Source organism: Tauraco erythrolophus, chromosome 2, assembly GCF_009769465.1.
Source record: "Tauraco erythrolophus isolate bTauEry1 chromosome 2, bTauEry1.pri, whole genome shotgun sequence".
Taxonomy (NCBI): Eukaryota; Metazoa; Chordata; class Aves; order Musophagiformes; family Musophagidae; genus Tauraco; species Tauraco erythrolophus.
The window spans coordinates 35280436-35298918 of record NC_141466.1 but is presented as its reverse complement, the minus strand read 5'-3'; the positions used below and the strand labels follow the sequence as shown (position 1 = coordinate 35298918).

The 18483-nt window shown below is 37.5% G+C and overlaps 1 protein-coding gene across 3 annotated transcripts in view; it reads right to left on the bottom strand.

Moving 5' to 3' along the window:
• The window catches only part of PHIP (PHIP subunit of CUL4-Ring ligase complex), a 120232-nt gene that overhangs the window by 25738 nt on the left and 76011 nt on the right, over nt 1-18483 (bottom strand). For all 3 annotated transcript variants that reach the window (XM_086631346.1, XM_086631347.1, XM_086631348.1), the window contains 7 exons: nt 13064-13204; nt 12170-12246; nt 10731-10962; nt 7385-7504; nt 3697-3804; nt 3169-3293; nt 2882-2964 (listed from right to left, as the gene is read on the bottom strand). In XM_086631346.1, the coding sequence (XP_086487472.1) occupies nt 2882-2964; nt 3169-3293; nt 3697-3804; nt 7385-7504; nt 10731-10962; nt 12170-12246; nt 13064-13204 (886 nt within the window). The remainder of the gene's footprint in view (nt 1-2881; nt 2965-3168; nt 3294-3696; nt 3805-7384; nt 7505-10730; nt 10963-12169; nt 12247-13063; nt 13205-18483) is intronic.

The following is an 18483-nucleotide window of genomic DNA, read 5'->3' as shown; positions in this document are numbered from 1 at the left end:
ATTAAAAATATAAATTACATAAATAAGCAAATATTCTTCCCTAAACCAAATGAAACCCAAACAATAAAAACACAACACAAAAAATCTCACCAAAAAACCCCACCAACACATCAAGGATTGTTATTGATTAAAAGAACAATGTTTTAATGACTTAAAGTGGAGTCAGAAAATTTAATATCCAGTGACTCTCCAAACAGTAGCTATAAAAATAAGGATTTGTAAGCTAAGTGCCAGAAATCATAGAGGAATAAGAAACGATAGTAACAGTAGTCCTGAAAAGACAAACTAGCACTGCATGACAGGAAAAAAAGCCCGGTTTGTTAATGAAGAGCTATGGTGAAATTTCAGAAGACTTGAGCATGTCAGTTAAATCTGGGGGATTAAATAGTGGTTAAATAGTCAGGAACAGTTTCATGTACAGTTCTAAGGCATTTCTCCGTATGCTGGTAGAAAACATGATCCACTTTGAAGGAACATTTTTATAATGTGTTCCACACTGCAAGAAAACAGTGCAAGCTTTGTTCCAAGCACATAAGCATGTGCTAGTAGAATATCCGAAGAGTCAACAGAAAGAGCAGGGTAGTGCGCTCTGGAAGGCTCGTGGAAAAGCTGTAAAGTTTTTCAACAGCAGTGTCTTTGCTATCTCTGCCCTACCATTTCATACGGTCTCAAAGAAGGAGACTATTTTACCACTATTTTTACCACCCAAAAAAGGAACTGAAGAATGAAATCTAACACTTGTCAGAGGTACAAGCTGGTATTAGACACTACTGGCCCGAAACTCACATTATTTACACAGAAGGCTTGATAAAAGGTTCTAGCACTTTCAATACTTTTTGTGTAGCTCCAATTCTTTCCACACTGTCAGTTCTCAGAAATACAGTTGCCAGCCCAGAAAGGAGATGCTACCTGCACTCAGTCTTAAAAGCAGCAAGGGTTACATTTTAAAGTCCCTCCTCTACTGGATTTCTATCATGACAGCTGACAGATGACTTCTGGCTAGGCTGTTCACATAAAAGCTATGCCAGTCATTCTTCTTCTGCTGCCATGATCTTGTGAGAAAACACATATAGCATGGCAGAGGAGGACAAGACCACAGATCCATAATCATCAGGAAAGAGCAAAGCTTGCTGACCTACTAGTAGATGTTGACCAGTCTGTCTCAAGAGATCTTTGCAGTGAAATGATCTTTAAAGAAGTTGTTGAGGTTTACATTTCCTATTGAATCAGAAGCCAAGTTTTCACCAAATTTCCCACAGAATTTAAGACTAGACTAGCTGTCTTTAGGACAACATAATGTAAAGTATGAGATGATACGGAATTTATTAAGATGGCATCATGTAATTTACACATCTACTGTTAAGGCACACATCCTAAGAAAGGATATCATGATGTATATCAAAGAACATGAGATGAATTCATTCTTTCTGGCAGAAAAGTCAGGTAAGAAAATATTTAAAAAAAAAAAAAAAAAAAAGGTGCTTTTAACATCCGGCTGTACCACTTCTTCAGCTTCCTTAGCTACAAGGAACTTAAGAGAGGACAGCACTTTGAAAACAGCAACAGACTAAGGAGGCAGCATATTTGCAGAATGTATGTTCTATCAGTTGTTTCCACACAGGCAATCAGATACACCACCATCTTTTTGCATTAGAATCATCCATTCTCCTATATGATGCTTTGCCTGAAGCAGCAAGAAATGCTAGTTGTGTACATACTAGCCACAGCTCCTGAATGGAAGAACCACAGGAACTGAGTTGGTACAGGAATCACTGTTACTTTACAGAAAATGTATTTAGCATTGAGACCTGCTTAAAAATAAATAAACAAATAAATAGGCTATCAATACTTCACTTTCAGGAGCATGTCACTTCACAGAACATACTGAGATACTGGAAAGGACTTCATAGTGCCTATAATTCTGTAAGCACAGTATCATAGACAAATTTCTCTCTCAGGGGAACAGAGTTCATCCTGAACTCTGAAGAATCAGTAATACTTGCTTAATCTTTTAAGTTTCAGAGACAATCTAAGGCTGTTCTTATGAGTGAGAACATATGTGTTTCCTGACCTCCTGAAAAAACCCAACACCTTAGAGGACCATTCTGTCATAATGCATAGTTTTCACTCCTCCTAGGATAGATTTCATTGATGAAAGGTGATCTTTGTTATCATATGGAGAAGATGACTAGGAAATAGATCTGATTGGAGGACATGCCTGTCATGGACATTCTCCAATATCCAACACTTTGAAATAACTAAGTACAGGCAAAGTAAAATTAATCAAAAATATTCCCATGTCACACGACAGCGAATTGTACCTATATATGCTTCAATGAAGCTAAACCACATGGGATTTAGAACAGAATTCGAACAAGTATACAGAGATGGGAAGGGCATTCTCTTTGTACAGTCTAGACATCTAGGTTAGAAATAGTGGAGAAGATCCTTCCATATTTCCAGCAGAAATGCCAGAAATTAAAAATAAAATTAAAAAATTCTAGTAGCAGTGTAGTTGTAAAAGGACCTTCCATCAAAAAAATGAGAGACAGGCAATATATAGGTTACAGTAAGTTATCAGTTACCAATAAACACCGTATTTCTAAAAAGTATTCTTAATTCCTCTCTGCAAACACAGAACTGAGATCATCTTTGCACTTTCTCTTACAGATCACTTTCAATATTTTGCTTGCTGTAGCTTCAGTCAAGGACAAAATAGGACTCCACACGCAAATGTGGACAGAGTTTATTCTCTGATTTCAGTGCAGTATTAGGATTTATTTACCAAAATCTACTTTTTAATAAGTTATCATGGAAATAGGTAGACATTTAGAAAAACAAACAAAAAAAGCACACCAAAAAAACTCCCCACGCAACTCACCTATATTCCATCGCCTATGTTTTGCATCATCAAACTGCTGCCTCAAAACTAGGAAATCTATGACATCTGGCATATCATGGTACCTAATTACAACAGAACACACAACTATTAAGCGATAAAACAGCAAAAGCATAAAAGTAAAGCACTCACACAAAAAAATAACACTTTGAATTCAACACTTGAAAAGCAAAAGCTCAGGTCACCATATTAATGGTATCTCTTAACCCTCAACCTCACCCCCTGCCCCAAGAAAGCCCACAATTTGAATATAACATTCCTTTCCTTACTTCATAGTGAATGATCCTCCAGTTAGTTTACCCGTATCAGGGTCAAGAAAAGCTAGTTTAAGACAGCAGAGTGTAGGCAATCCTACTTCATACTTAATCCCAACTATTTTCATCAGCTCTTGCTCCTGGAATAAATGAAACATTATCACCATTGAAGTTAAGATGACTACAATATCTTTCTGAAGCATGAAAAAATGAGTATACTGAAAAGGCTGGGTTTCTGCCAGAACATGTCAAAATCAAGCATCTGAAATTTAGTCTTTCAAAACAAGCTATTATTTCACAATGTCACTCGTTTGAAAAATATTTTGCTATCAAGTCTAACCACCTCATCTGCTCAAGCAGATGCAAAAAGTACAGTTTAAGCTCTGATTTCATTTGACTATTTATCAAGTTAAAATATTAAGATAAGGGGAAGAAGTTAAGAGAATAATGTTAAACATCTGTTATCAAGAATCTTCTTTCAGTTAGTTTCCAAGCTTTGTTTTTAATACTAAGATACAAACAAAAATTAAAAAGAAGTCATACCCGTAACTCCATTTTATGCCACGGTTGTTTCTTGGGATTAATACTATATATTTTGTTCTTCTTAGCCATGACAACATATGCTTCATGACCTTGTCGGAAGTAGTAGACCTAAAAGTCAAATGTGACAGTTATCTAACAAAGACTTTGACGAGCTGAAATGCTAGCTATCACTGCCATACAATGTGTGTACTTTCTATTTTATCATCAACAATTTTCCACTGTGTTTTCCTGCAAAAGTTTCAAGTTCTCAAAAAATTAAGAGGTGAACAATTAAAGCAGGTATCAGAAACATTTACAGAAAAAGTAGGAAAGATTTAGAATGCCATTTTCACTATGAGCGTAAAATATCCTAAATAACACATGTGAGACCAAAACGAAATCAGTAACAAAACCACCTGTTTATCATCGCACTACAGAACAATTCAATGACAGTAATCCGAATTTCACTAATCCACTCGATTATTCATGACTGTATCTGGCTAATCGTATCGGTTTTGAACGAGAAATATGTTCTAGAAGGAAAATTCATCTGTTTGTTACTGTTGTGGTCTTCCATACCACTGAACAAAGATATGAACAAACTGAAAACAGACATTTCAAGTGCTTATTCAAAATTGTCAAATCCTTTCATTATAGATTTCCATGGTTCAGACATCCAGAGCCTATAAGTTTTAATTTGATCCTGTTGTATATGATACCATGTGGATTAATATTTTTGTTATAAACCACCACTTTAATGAAGTAGTAAGCTGAAAACCTTAAACATGTATTTAAGGAACATATCCTGAAATGCAAAGCAGAGGTTCCTCAAACTAATTATTACAAAGACCTGATGAATAGCTCTATTCCAGGTATGATGCATTCCAAATAATAATAATAAAAAAATCCTCTAAAAGTGCCCCAAGCAATAAACATGAGATTTCCATCAAGTAGGATGAGGGAACAATAGCTTAAATTTAAAGGTCTAAAACAACCAGAAAAGCAGAGTGAAAAGCCCTCATAAGTTTTTAAAATACATTTATATAAATAAACACACTAATTTTGTATTTTCACATGCTTTCCAAAACTGTTGTATCATAACACATTATAAAAAAGCCTGTCAAGTTTCTACATTAACAGTTACTGAACTTTCTTCATGTCACAAGACAATTTATTTATTTATTTTTTTTTTAAATGGAGAAGGACTCAGCACCACAATTTTTTTAAACTCTTGTTTTTCAGAGTATTTGACATGTACAGTATCCTTGTGGGGAAAAAATGCACAGTAGTTACAGAAGGCATGAAAGCAGTGGGAATCTTGTATGCACTGTCAGAATCTAACTGGCAGGAAAAGGAACAGAGGCTACCGAGAGACAGATCTAAAATAACATCAATTTAAATTACACTTTCAACATTGTGACAATTGTTTCCTGTACCTTCCAGCAAATCAAAACAAAAAAAGATTCCACTTAGTGGCACAGGCTACAAACAATTCCTCCTACACTTACTCTTTCTGCTAAACCTCTATATAAATTCAACCCACTGTTTACAGAAGTGAAGCATTTTTATTTAGTAAATGGCTCTACACATTGCGTCTTCTCTCAGAAGACAAATTAGAAAGATATCTGTGGAAAAAAGAATTTATGCTTTTTTCCAGGAAATTGTGTTTTTAATCTTGATAAATTCCTGCTTCTGCATGTTTGTTGTAGTACCCAGACAAAACTGTTCTTTATTGTGTTAATGGCAGAATACTCCAAGGAATATGCATTATATTTCGATAATCAGACAGGAAAATTGCTGTCCCATCTCTCTGGTGTGTTTCCACTGTTCCTCAAGAACCATGACAAAGGTCTGCAAATGGCAGCATTCAGAAAGGGAAAAGAGATGGTATACACTATTCTTATGCCTCGAGTATAACTAAATATAGCACCACTGGTTTTTCTTATTTGTTTGTACAGCTGTAAGAGAACAAATTTGAAATATCTCTCCTCCCAAATCTTATAAAACATACCAACCATCCGCCAAAACGTTTGAAGGCGACACGAGACCTCGAGACCTCTTTTCATCTTATTTCTCTAATTAAACCCATCTTTTATTTCTGTGGATCTCAAAAGCAACTTTCTAGATGAAGAGCTTCTTTTCACATCTTAAGCAAACCTGAGGAGGGCAAGTATCAGAGATGGAATTTTAGGCAGAGCAGCTTGATTACAAACATACTCTCTATTGGTGCAACTACTCCTACCTTCTAGGCACAGGACAGGAAATTCCCTGTTCACCAATACAAAGCATTTTTCAGCAAAAGGATGCAGCCTACTTAGATATTCCTGGTACACACTGCACACGCTATTCAGCACGTGCCAAACCAAACATACCAGTTTATCTTACTAAACTGAAACGATGTTAAAAGTCTCCTGAGTAAAAGGGTACAGCTAAATCCTTGGCTGCTGCACTGTATCCAGATGGTATCAGCCATCAAATATATTTATTTGGACTTGATCTTTTGAACAGCACAGTCTCCAAAACATGCTTGCTGGAGGGTATAAATGCACAAGCATTTTCTCCAGTTGCAACTCTCAAGCTGAAGTGCTCCTTCCCTCCCTCACTAGCAACGCCAATGTAAATTTTGCATAGCTGTGCGGTGTACTGCATCAGTGAAGTGATCCAGTAAAAACAAAACCGCTTGCACACGCAACCTCTGCTCCTGATTCAGTTTCTAAGGCGGTGCCTACAAACAGCTCTAGCTCAGGACCAAAGTTCATCAACTCTGCCACCATGTCAAGCGTTCCTCCAATGGCATTCTGAAGGTGTGAGCCACACAAGAACTCTCTTCAGCACCTCAGAAACGCGCCGCTCCCTGAAGAGCCAACAGACTACACATTACAGCATAAGCCAGCTATTTCCTCTTATTTTAGCCTGAGGGGATTTCAGGAAACATGCACAGACTCTGGTTTTCAAGATTGCCTTCTATCTGATACCACTTATTCATACATTTCACTGTAATGTGCACACGCTATATATTCCAAAGTAGAAACTGCTAAGTGTCCTTTCACTACTGTATTTTGAGACACCTGGGCCATGTTTACAAAGTGTTTAGAGTCTAGTTCATATAAAATACATTTATACAAAAATTCTCTTGTGGTTTGCTGTTGTAAGAGACCAGCAGAAGCTTTCTGGTATCAGAAACACAAGTGAAAAGGACAATACCGGAGTTTTTCTTCAGAATAAATGAAATTAAAAAAACCACCACCACCAAAAAAGACCCATGACAAAAAAAATCACCCTCCCCCTCCAAGGTTTAATTTCTGGTTTTTACTTCAAGTCCCAAACTGAAGTTTTTCAACCAACTTAAATTCATATTTCATTTCTTACTTATTCTTCAGCATACAAGATGCTCTACAACTAAGGACTAGACAAAGCATCTCATATAGCTTTGTGACACGTGTGTCACAAGGAAATTAATACACTGAACAATACAAGAAGGAACATTACTGCAACAGAATAGGGAAAAAAAGTCAAAGCAACACTGTGCAGAACACTAAGTATGGGAAAGACTAAAGGAAGTGAAAGCAGATTTTAGCCAGATCAAAGAATGTTTTGATGACAACCCAAAATATTCTGATTATAAATCTGTGGAAAAAATGCACAGATGAATATAAAAGGCAAAAACAAGCTGAAAGAAGCAAGAACACAGAGGGAAAAATGACAATACCTCATCCCCCATCTGTGGCACAAATGGGCACCGACGAGGAACAGTGTCTGTAATCCATGCTGAAGGCAGCCATTCTTCCAGTGTCAAACCATTTTCTGCCAGAACTCCTACAGCCAGCCTCTGAAGAAAATGTACAGAGAAGATTAATAGGAATAAACTAACATTTGGGAAGCCCTGTATTTAGGGACACGTTTTATTAAAATCAACTGTCACCCATGTCTTTAAATGCATTTAATGTAAAAAGAAAATTATTGCCAGCGTGAAGATAAATCTTACTTAACTGCTTACAGTAACACCAAGACTAAAAACATTAATCATCTGAAAAACAAAATGAGTTTTTAAGGTGTATTTTTTTTTTTTAGTTTGCTGGTTTTGAGGGGATGGTGGTAGTGGTGGCGGGGCTCTTCTAACAAAGACTGAATTTATTAACACTCCAGTAACTACATCTCATGCCCAGAAAGATAAAACTGAAATACACCATTCTCTAACCAGATTCACACAGCAGCCTTGACCTGTAAGATACTACAACTATACAGCTGCCTTCAATTAAGGAACCCCAAAAAATGAGGAAGAACAGATTAATGAACATAAACAGAGGAAAGCCTGTGGAAATGACTTGGACTGGGTACATCTACATTACCTACTAGCATATTTACTATAACGTGCTGTGGAACTACATTTTCAGATTGCACGTCCACATCATGTGTTTGTAAGTAAGGAAGCTCGCTGCAGCTGCTGGTCCTACGTGCACACTGCATGTCTGTATCTAACAGGGCAGATAAAGCAGGTTTTTGTGCAACCATTCAAGCCAGGTTGCTCTGGAATTATTAACAGAATCTTGTCCACCTACAGCAAACAACCTTAGATGGTTGTACAGAAATCCACTTCATATAGCCACTGATGGAAGACTTCGCATCTCCAGACTACAATTGGGATACTCCAAGTGTAACTCTGTTGCACAAATTCAAATGTGGTTTCATCACGATGGGAAGCGTGTTGAGCGCACCACTGGAGCACTGGTGGGTCCCATCAGAAAAAGCGTTAACGCATAGTTAGAACCAAACCAAATAAAATCAAAACAGAAGCCCTCCATTGCAATACATCATTAACATAGAAGCACCTTGTGGATTTTGAGGTTCGAGTGGGTCTGTCTTGTGAAAAAACTAATGCACTGCATCAGAGCAACGTCCATCTAGCTCACTGCTGAGTTATGGGAAGGTAGTAAGAAATAGCCTTTAAAGAGAAAAATCTTCCCTTCACACATTAAACATCAGTTTAACACCCTCTGGAAGCCAAGCCTGACTAGTCCCAGTGAATTTGCCTAATCATTTCTGAAACTCTACTAAATCCTTTATTAATTAGTTCCACAACCTGATTACATGCTCTGGTGGTTTGGGGTTTTTGTTTGCTTTCAAGCAGTGGAGGTGCAATGGGGAAAGAGCTCTTTTTTGAGCTTCAGGTCTATGTCTGGGTATTACATCTCACTGTAACAAAATAAGGAAGGAAATCATTCTGCATTTATTTGTTTCTAAACCAGTCACAGTTTTATAAAAGCTTTTTTAATCCTATCTCCTCCAAACTCTCTCCCTTTTAAGATTCAGCCTCTTTGTGTCTGCCCCAAAGAAAAAATATTCTGTACCTTTTCAACTTCCTGGGTGCTCCTTTCTTGCCCTTCTTCACTGCTGTATCATTTTTTAGATTCATTTTTGGTGGAGGCAGATTAGAAATGTAAGCACCATTCAAGATCTTGACAGCCCATGCATTAATAGAGAAGAATGACATACTTTCTCTATTTCTTTCTTAATTCCCAAGATTCTGCGCCTGGCTACAAAGATGGTCAAAACTTCTTTCCTCAAAAGAAAGCCATACTTTTGATTCAGGTTCAGGAATCAGGAAGAACTTGCTACCAGTAAGGACTGTGAGCTCTCTGTTTAGCAAGGGGTTACAATCTCCACCATAAGACACTTCAAAGAGAAACACCTGTCAGGAATGACAGGTATAACTAATTCTACCTAGGGGCAGAGCGAAGAGTGATGACTCTAATGTTCCTTCCAGCCTTGTATTTTCTTGTGATTCAAGAAAGGAGCAGGTCATCTATAAAAATCTGAAATGTCTGATATTTTTGGAACCAAAGACCTCCTGCATCTTGATAACTGAGACCACAATGGATGCAAGATTCCCAAAACCCTCAGTTCAGCTTTACTCTAAGTAGAAATACTGGGCTGTAAGATGTCTTATATTTTGTAATAAAAAGCTAAACAAGAGATTTCAAGCATTTAAAATAACCCCAAAAACCACCATCTATTTTCCTGATCTCATATGTTCTTCTGAAATCAGACTGTGTAAATACCAAGACACTCTTAGTAACGACACTACAATCAATGGCTGCGTACAACAAAGCAGCCTAATCAAAGAGTAAAGACCACCACCTAACAACCTGCATGTTCTACCAAAGATTCACAGTAAAGCTGATACTATGCCAACCTGCATATCAAAACAGCTGTTTTGCCAGTCTACCTTCTAATGAGGGCCAAAATGCTGAAATAATAATATTAAGAAATGCTGAGAACTCCTAATGTTATAAATAAACAAAATGCAGTTGTTTAGTTACTTAGATGATACAGTTGGTTTCCCTGAGTATTGCAAAAATAGAAGCTACGAGTTTATGAAAGCAATTATCTACCAGATAGATCGCTTCTAGTCTCTGTAAAGAAAGAATGAAGAAACAAAGTTTCCTGATCTAACACTTAATCAAAACCAAAACAAACTCCCCAAAAACCACAACACACTGAAAACAACAAAAGCCACTGAAAATTTCCATGTACTTATCTAAACTGGAATGATACAGTTATATTAGAAAGCAAACAAAACAAACAGACAACAACAAAACCCTGATCATGGGAGATTCCCCTTGATGGAAGTATAGTGGCAAGCACAATGCAAATATCATATATGGTGGAATTGATAGGGGAAAAAAAAAAAGAGACACGTTTGTGCAGATCTAAAAGAAACTGCAATTAAGCAGGGAGACAGTCAGTGTAGCTGAAAAAATACAGGCACATGTTATACCAATACTCAACACATCCATAGAATGGAAGTTTCTGGTCTGAGAAAAGATGGTAACAATTAAAAGCATTCCTTAAGTGAAATGCATCCCATTTAGAAAGTGTATCATTACAGCAATCTATCATTGGACTTAGAAGAGTCAGTAATTATCATTTACTATGAGTAAAAGTCATGATGTGTTTTCAAGTTAGACAATATTAAGTTCTATACACAACTGGATCATTCATCTAATTCTAAACAGCAGGAGTGACCATCCTGTAATATACAAAGAACATCTAACCTTTTGTTTTCTCTCTTTGGGTTTCCTCTTCTTTGGTGATGTTGACGGTCCATCTTTCTCCTCGATCCCTTTTTTCCTTTCCTTTTTAATTTGCTTCTTTTGTTTTTCAGGTCCTTCTTCATCCTCTGAACTACTTTCTGCTTTCTTTGTTTTAATTTTAGGGATTTTCTTTGGTGGTTGCAAATTGATTCCTGCATCTGCTGTCCAGTCAGAATAATCACTGGAGTAGTCACTATGTATGACATACCAAAGAAAAAAGAAATTAAAAAAAGAAAGTTAAAAAGCAATTCAGAGTGCATTGCATTATATAACAGAACCCAATACAAGATTATAGTTAGCAGTCTAGATAACTATAATATTTTAATAGTTATAACCAGCTTAGGGGTCTGAAATAGAGAAATGGTAAGTAGACCACATGTGCTTGTTCATCAAGGTGATGTCCACCCATCTGTGGTAGGCTCACATAGAGGGCTTCATGCCACATATTGCAAAGAAAGGATAGTAAATGAGTTCAGAAACCTTGCAATGGAGCTTCAAAACTTTAATGTTTTGCATCATGTTTTTAATGGAACGAAGTCATTTAACTGGAGCAGTTAACAGACAGACTAATTAGACATCAAATGATTTGTGTTATAACTGATGACCAGGTCAGAATGTCAAAATGAGATTAGCTATTAACTTAATTTTGCAAAGAATCATCACTGCAAGCCAAAGTAAAATGGATTTCCCCAATGAGCTAGAAAAAAAGTTAACAAGAAGAATCATAGAATGGTTCGGGTTGGAAGGGACCTCAAAGATCATCTAGTTCCAACCCCCCTGCCGTGGGCAGGGAAATCCTCCACTACACCAGGTTGCCCAAAGCCTCATCCAACCTGGCCTCGAACACTTCCAGGGATGGGGCATCCACAGCTTCTCTGGGCAACCTGTTCCAGTGCCTCACCACTCTCTGAGTGAAAAATTTCTTCCTTATATCTAATCTAAATCTGCCCTCTTTCAGTTTGAATCCATTGCCCCTTGTCCTATCACTACACGCCCTTGTAAAAAGAATAATCTGCTAAAGAAGCAGTAAAGGATGGGATGAAGCTACTCCAATCTTTGCTCTCTAATTTCAACCCAAGGGTCAGCAGAGGCAGTCACACAGCTCAGACTGACAGTCACAGGAAACTGCTACCATGTGCATGAAGCGTGTGTGTGCCTGCAAAGAATTACTCTCCTGCAAAACCAACTGGAAACAATTCTGCTTCTAGCAAATAAGGATGAAGCCTTCTCTAAATTTTAGTTACTAATATAGCTGAAAATAAATCCTAAAAATTTTAAGTTTTTTCATTTTTTCTTCTAAATGTGCACAAGGCTTAGTTAATACTCATTAACTGTTTGCAGAGACAACTATTTAAAATTAATTAGCAGGACTTTTCTCTGTAAGGTATACTGTCACTTACCTAGAACTGCCATCACTGTGCCATGCTCTTTCATCATCTTCTGACGTTCCACCACTGGCAACAACTACTTCCCCTTCCTAACAAGGGGCGAGGGAGGCACAGAGGGAGAGGCAGGGAGAAAGAAAGTATTTTCTTGGGAACTCAAAAAAATTATAATACATGAAAACACGACTAAGACTCTTGTAGGCTTTATATGTGCTATACAGCATTATAAAAGCTTTATGTTGTTAAAAAGGCATTTTAGTTTGCCGATAGCTACATTGCTTTAATGGACTTTAATTAAATGAAAAGAAGTAAGAAAATATCTATGCCTGGACAGATGCACAGTGTAGGACAACATTTTTTTTTTAACATATAGTCAGTGGAGACTTGAATGCTTCTCAATCTCCATTTAAAAAGGCTAGCTTACCCTTCTGAAAGTTATTTTCAGTCCTTTTAATGTACTATTTTCATATCTTCTCAATTAACATCAAACAAAGACTTTATATACTCTTATTTCTCTAGCTACAGAAGCACAGAATGGTTGAGGCTGGAAGGGGCCTCTGAAGGATATATTATCCAACGTCCCCGTTCAAGTAGGGCCACCTAGAGCCAATGACCATACTGTTACGCTTACAAACACAGGGAATATTTAACATTGCATGCATATACTTTGCAAAACGCCCTTACAAATAAGCATTTCTCCCTATTGTCAATTACTTTTTAGTCAAAACTAAACATATACAACAGCATGTGAAAACCCAATTCAACATAATTTTTTAGAGAGGTGCATGAAAACTCTCAATGAAAAACACAACCCGAGTTTCCACTAGAAACGATGTTTAGTTAGCTGAAGCAGGAGCTTAAGAAGTAGAAATAGAATGTACAAGATTGCTTCATGAATAAGGATCTTACATCTGAGGAACTGTGTCCATTTTCTAACTCTTCAGCAGGCCTTGCTGTTTCTTCTACTGCGTATCTTGTACGGTAGTTGTGCTGATTAGCCTGCTGTTTTCTTGAGTCGTTAGCGTCTAGCAAATGATCATGAGAATGGTTCTGTGAAGACGTAAAAGTTGAAATACGTATTTTTTAGCATACGTTTTACTCATCTATAGCATTTTCTTTAATAACAGTGTTCCAGGAAGCAACTTGCGCAGTCACAAAAAGACACAAGTCTCAACATCACAAAATTCAAAATGGGCCACAAGTCCAAAACTAAATAGAAATTTAGTTAGAAATAACTAAAATTTCTTCCTAGACATAACAGAACAATTTTATCTTTAATTATTAAAACTCTTCATTCTCTACAAGGTACCTATCAGTTAATTACCGATAGGCTGTTAAGAGCTTCTAACAGCTCAAAAGTACACTAAAAATGGTCGGAGGAAAGGAGACTCTTAGACAGAACTCCAGAGTGTGTTATTTTGCAACTGAGGGGTCAGATCTGTTAGAAGAGAGATCCCTACACTAATACATCCCTTAGCATGCAGTGATGACTGTTGGCAAGTAACAGCGTTTAAATGGTACAACGATGCAGGGAAGAGTTTGAGTGAATGAGTCAGTTGGAAAGAATCTGAGTTCTTATGAATCTTAGAAGAATGAAATAAAGCTATAATGAAGAAACACCTCGCATGCCAGCATAAAGAGATCTTGCTTCTCCTGTAGACTATACATAATGAAAACACTTGCTCTCAACATGAAGTCTGAAATATTGTATTAGCCCCAAACCCCTGGCAAAAATTCCAGAGCTACAATCTCAATTCTGAAAGTTTTGTGCTAATTTTTTTGGCAAGTATATTTAAACTTCGGTCTCGCTTGGACCCAATGAAATAGTTTCTGGACACATGCTACAAAAGGAGGTACACTGCACCAGTACTCTCTCTCTTCCATGAAGGAAACCTCAGATACCTATTAGGCACTGATATGGTTGAAAAAACAGTCTTGGAGATGAAAGCAGAACGGAAGCAAATCATAGAAAGGTACTAATATTATCAGAGCCTTCTAGCAGAGCAGACCGCTTGTACCTATTCCTCTTGGATTTTTTCTTTTCTAAGAAATGGAAGATCCTTCCTGTCACATATGATGAAAGCTGGTTCATAATGTTACATTTTCTTGTTGAGGAAATAAAAAACACCCATGCCTACTTTTTGGTGAAAACTGTACTAAAACTTGGCTAAGCAGCAGTAGCTAAGATTTGGTTTTCCTTAGCCACAACAATTTTCCCTAAAATGCAGAACTCTGGCAGCTAGAGCTTTTCCTCCACCCTCCCTGTCGGAAGAGAGATGCCTTTTTCAGGTGTGACTGCCACAGTTCAGTAGGGTAGGCCAGCACACTGATCTGTATGATTGCACCACAGTTTTCATCAAAGCACACAGGACCAAACTGCTCTACGCTCTATTCCATGAGCACTGTGTTTCTATCGTTCTGTCCAGTGAATTCAAGCTGGGGAGGGTACCATTGACAGCACAGCTACCAGAGACACTTCTAATGGGACTGTTCAGCAATCAGCGTTTTAACATTGCCCAAGACTTTGGTACCTGGGGCATTCATTCTTCTGGATTCAAACTGGCAGTGCATACCAGATCTCCTCAAGGTGCTCTGACCTGATCGAGAACAGCTTCAAGGCAGCCCTGACTACTGGCTGAGCCCATCACACAGCCTTCTGGGGCTGCTCACTTCCTGTCAAGCTCGCAAGCTCCATTGCTGAAGCAATGGTCGCAAAAGCCAGCGTTACAGCAACTCGGTTCTGCTACTGAATTATGACTTGTTTTATAAAGCCCATCTGCCTCTTAGCATCATGAAACACAGCATGAGGAAGCACGGACAACGGAATGGAGTCGTGTAAGCCCAGTGACACAAATTAGTCAAGTATCCCTTACAATAACGAGGACGTATTTTGCAGAAGCTACATAACAGCCCAACTGTAATGCTCATATCTTCTCTCTAGAAACAAAAGTCCTAAAAATTTACATCCCCATTTCCATTCAGAGCTGAGATTTCTCAAATGGTTATTATAAATACAGCTTTTCCCTACTTATGCTAGAACTACAGATCCTTGGAAAACTGAAGCACTTTGCATTACTCTCTGGTTTTTGAAAGAGTTCTTCTCTTTCAGCAGTTCAAAGCTTGAGGGGAAAAAAAATCACCCAAACCCCCTCCCCCATATTCATTCCTTCATGGAAGCAAGTAACATCACTGTATAAATATTGGGCCATAGTGACACCAAAGGGTAACAAACTGTTTTGGGAAAGATGCAATACCAAAACAAGAATGGAGAAAAAAAAACCCAAACCAACAAGTACTTATCCATAAATGACAGAATGATCAAAGTCAGAAGGGACCTCTGGATATCACTTCATCCAATCCCACTGCTCAAGCAGGGACCAGAAAAGGGACCTTAACCTACGCATCTTCCACATCTTGCCAAAAAAATGTATTTTAACACCACTCCTATTCAACACAGCTTTGCCAAAATCTGATGAGGAATTGCAGGTCAGGCAGATCTTTATTTATTTCGGGGGGGGTGGGGGTGGGGGGGTGTCGAGTGTGAAGGTTTGACTAAGAAGATAAAGTATTATAGGCTTTTTCTGACAAACTGGAATCTATCACCAACACATTCAACAATGACTGAAGAAACACAGCTGATGGTCTTCCCCTCCCACTCCCCTCAATATATATCCTAAAGAGAGAGCTTGAAATTGGACTCTCAACTCTAATGGGAAGCTTGGAAATAAAGCCCAGATAACATATGATTTGAGGTTCAATCATCACTTTCTCTCTCAATACACTTTGATGAACAGTCATATATGCTGAAAAGTACCTTGTATCATATCCAAGGCTTCCAGTCAATATCAGAGCACACCTACAGATACATCAGAAATTACAGGGGCTGTCAGAACAGTTTTCTGTGAAATATAAATGATGGCATTTCCTGTATTTGAGAGGGATAGATACAAACATGTCATCTGGACACTGCTGAGGGTCTTTGCAACACCATTTGTGAAAGATTAAGTGGAAGCTCAGTGGTGTCCTGACAACTCAGACCACTGCACTCTACTGTCCTTCCGACCCTGGCTCCATAGGGAAGCACAGCTTCGCTGTGCTTTCACACACGGCGGCAGCAATTTTGGAAAGCTTTGGCTGTAGAAATTTCATAGTATTTCTTCACCAGCAGTTATCTATTCTTTATCTGAAAATGGTTCCTCCTTCCTTAAGGCAACAGGAATTAGCCCCTGCTAGAAAGTTAAACAGGGTCAGGGCACAAGCATATGTCCAGTATTAGAACCTCAACATTAAACAGATGCTCAGAGCCTCTTCAAGACAAAAGAAAACTTGGTTGGAGACTCTGCAGCCTCTCTGAGCAGCCTGTGCCAGTGCTCAGTCATCCTCATCGTGAAGTGATTCCTCATGTTCAGGCAAAACCCCTTTTGTTTCAGCAGTTTGTGCAGACCGCCTCTTGCCCAGTCATTTTCTCTTTGGCTAGAGAGTATCATTCCATATTCTCCTCAAGTCTGAGTGAGTGCTTGTAACTACTTAAGATTTTACTCTTACACCACCACATACATGTAAAAAAATAGTGAGAGCTGCTCCAAAAGCAGTGAAGATAACGGACATTAAGTGCTAGTCTCTTGGGTTTTAGATTATTTTCCTCTGAACATCTTGCCGATTTACCTGGAAGCAGTGTTTAAATAACACGTAAGTGGAAAAATTACTACTTTTGAGGAATGCAACCAAGCTTCCTTCAGCAAAACACCACAAACATTTCTCCTCACTGGTTTCTGTTGGTTTACAATATGGTCATTCGCACCTGTCATGACAGAGGCCTATGCTTACTTCTGTCCATCTGTAACAATCTCCAATCTTAATTCTCTGAAATTTCTGCTTATAATTTCCACTTAAAGGTAAGTAGAAATATTTCCATTTTTGTAATTTTTTTTTTACTGGGACACACACCAGATCGACCTTCTAGTGTACAGAAATTTCACAGTCTTTAATAATGCTCTGTAATCCTAGTAGCTTAATAGATTAATACTCTAATTACTGGGACTGAGGACATTTGCCTAAGCATCTTATTTATCTCACGTCTCATCTTTGGCATGCTCCTGAAAAAAATGTAATTTGAAATACACTTTGAAAACGCAAAAATTCCAATGCCACATTCTATCCTCTGTCATTAAGGTTTTTTGGGTTTGGTTTTGGTTGTCTTTTTTTTCTTTTTTTTAAAAAAAAGTATTTTTATTCAATAATAATCAGAGAAAACCTTATTCCTACCAATGACTTTGAAAGTCAAACTGAGTTCTTCATTCAACATGCAGATCAGTGATACTGAATACTATTCAGGTCAAAATACCCAAGCTTTTAGGATCTGCCCCACAACTCCATTAGTCCCTCTAGCAATCACGTACAAACACTTCTCAGTATGACCTGTGTCAAAGAAATGTAGGGGTTTTAACTTTAAATACCAGAATGTTTATGTGACTTCCATCTAAGTTGCAAATATTGTTAAAGAAGAAAGACTGAGCTATAATTCTGTACTACTTTTAACATACCCTGTAATGACCCTGGACAAAAAAATTAGTAATAAGACTTTGGAGTCTCCTCAAAGTAATTACAGCTGCTCTCTGTTCTTCCTTACTGACCTATTCTTTAGCTTGGAATCCAAAATGTTTCTGTTCTTTTTTTTCATTTTACTTCCATATTTTTGACTCCTTTCAAGTTAGAAGGGAACAGAAGAAAATATTATTTTATCATCATTATTACATGAACAGAACTGACAAATTTCAAAAGTCGATATAAAAATTAGTATTTCCTACTGGTATGAATAGAACTGAATTTGCGTATGAGGACAATGTTTTAACACAAGTCCTGTTTACTCTGTTCCCAGACCAGCTGGCAGTACTACACAATAACACACTTTCTAGAATTCTTGACACTGTAATTCTTAAGTCTACAGATTACTAGAAGATAATGTTTTCCCCTGTATTTTGTTTGAGGTGTTCCCCATCTCTAGATCATAAACTCCCTCATTATCCTTGAGAATTCACTATGCTACACGAAAGCACTGTAGTCTCACAACACTATATAAATTACAATATATATATCTGTAGATATATAGATATAACTAATATAATTAATTTTAAATACAATTTTAAATTTAAATTACAAGGTATCAGTATCAAAACCTACTGCATGCACTCAAGGAAGAGTTACATAGTACTTTCCAGTTCTGTCTTCAACCTAACACAGCTTGTATTTTAAAGCCATATAGTCACTGTAAAGAACAGTAACAGAAGAGCTGCTATAATTAAGTTACTATTTTTTCTTAAAAAAACCCT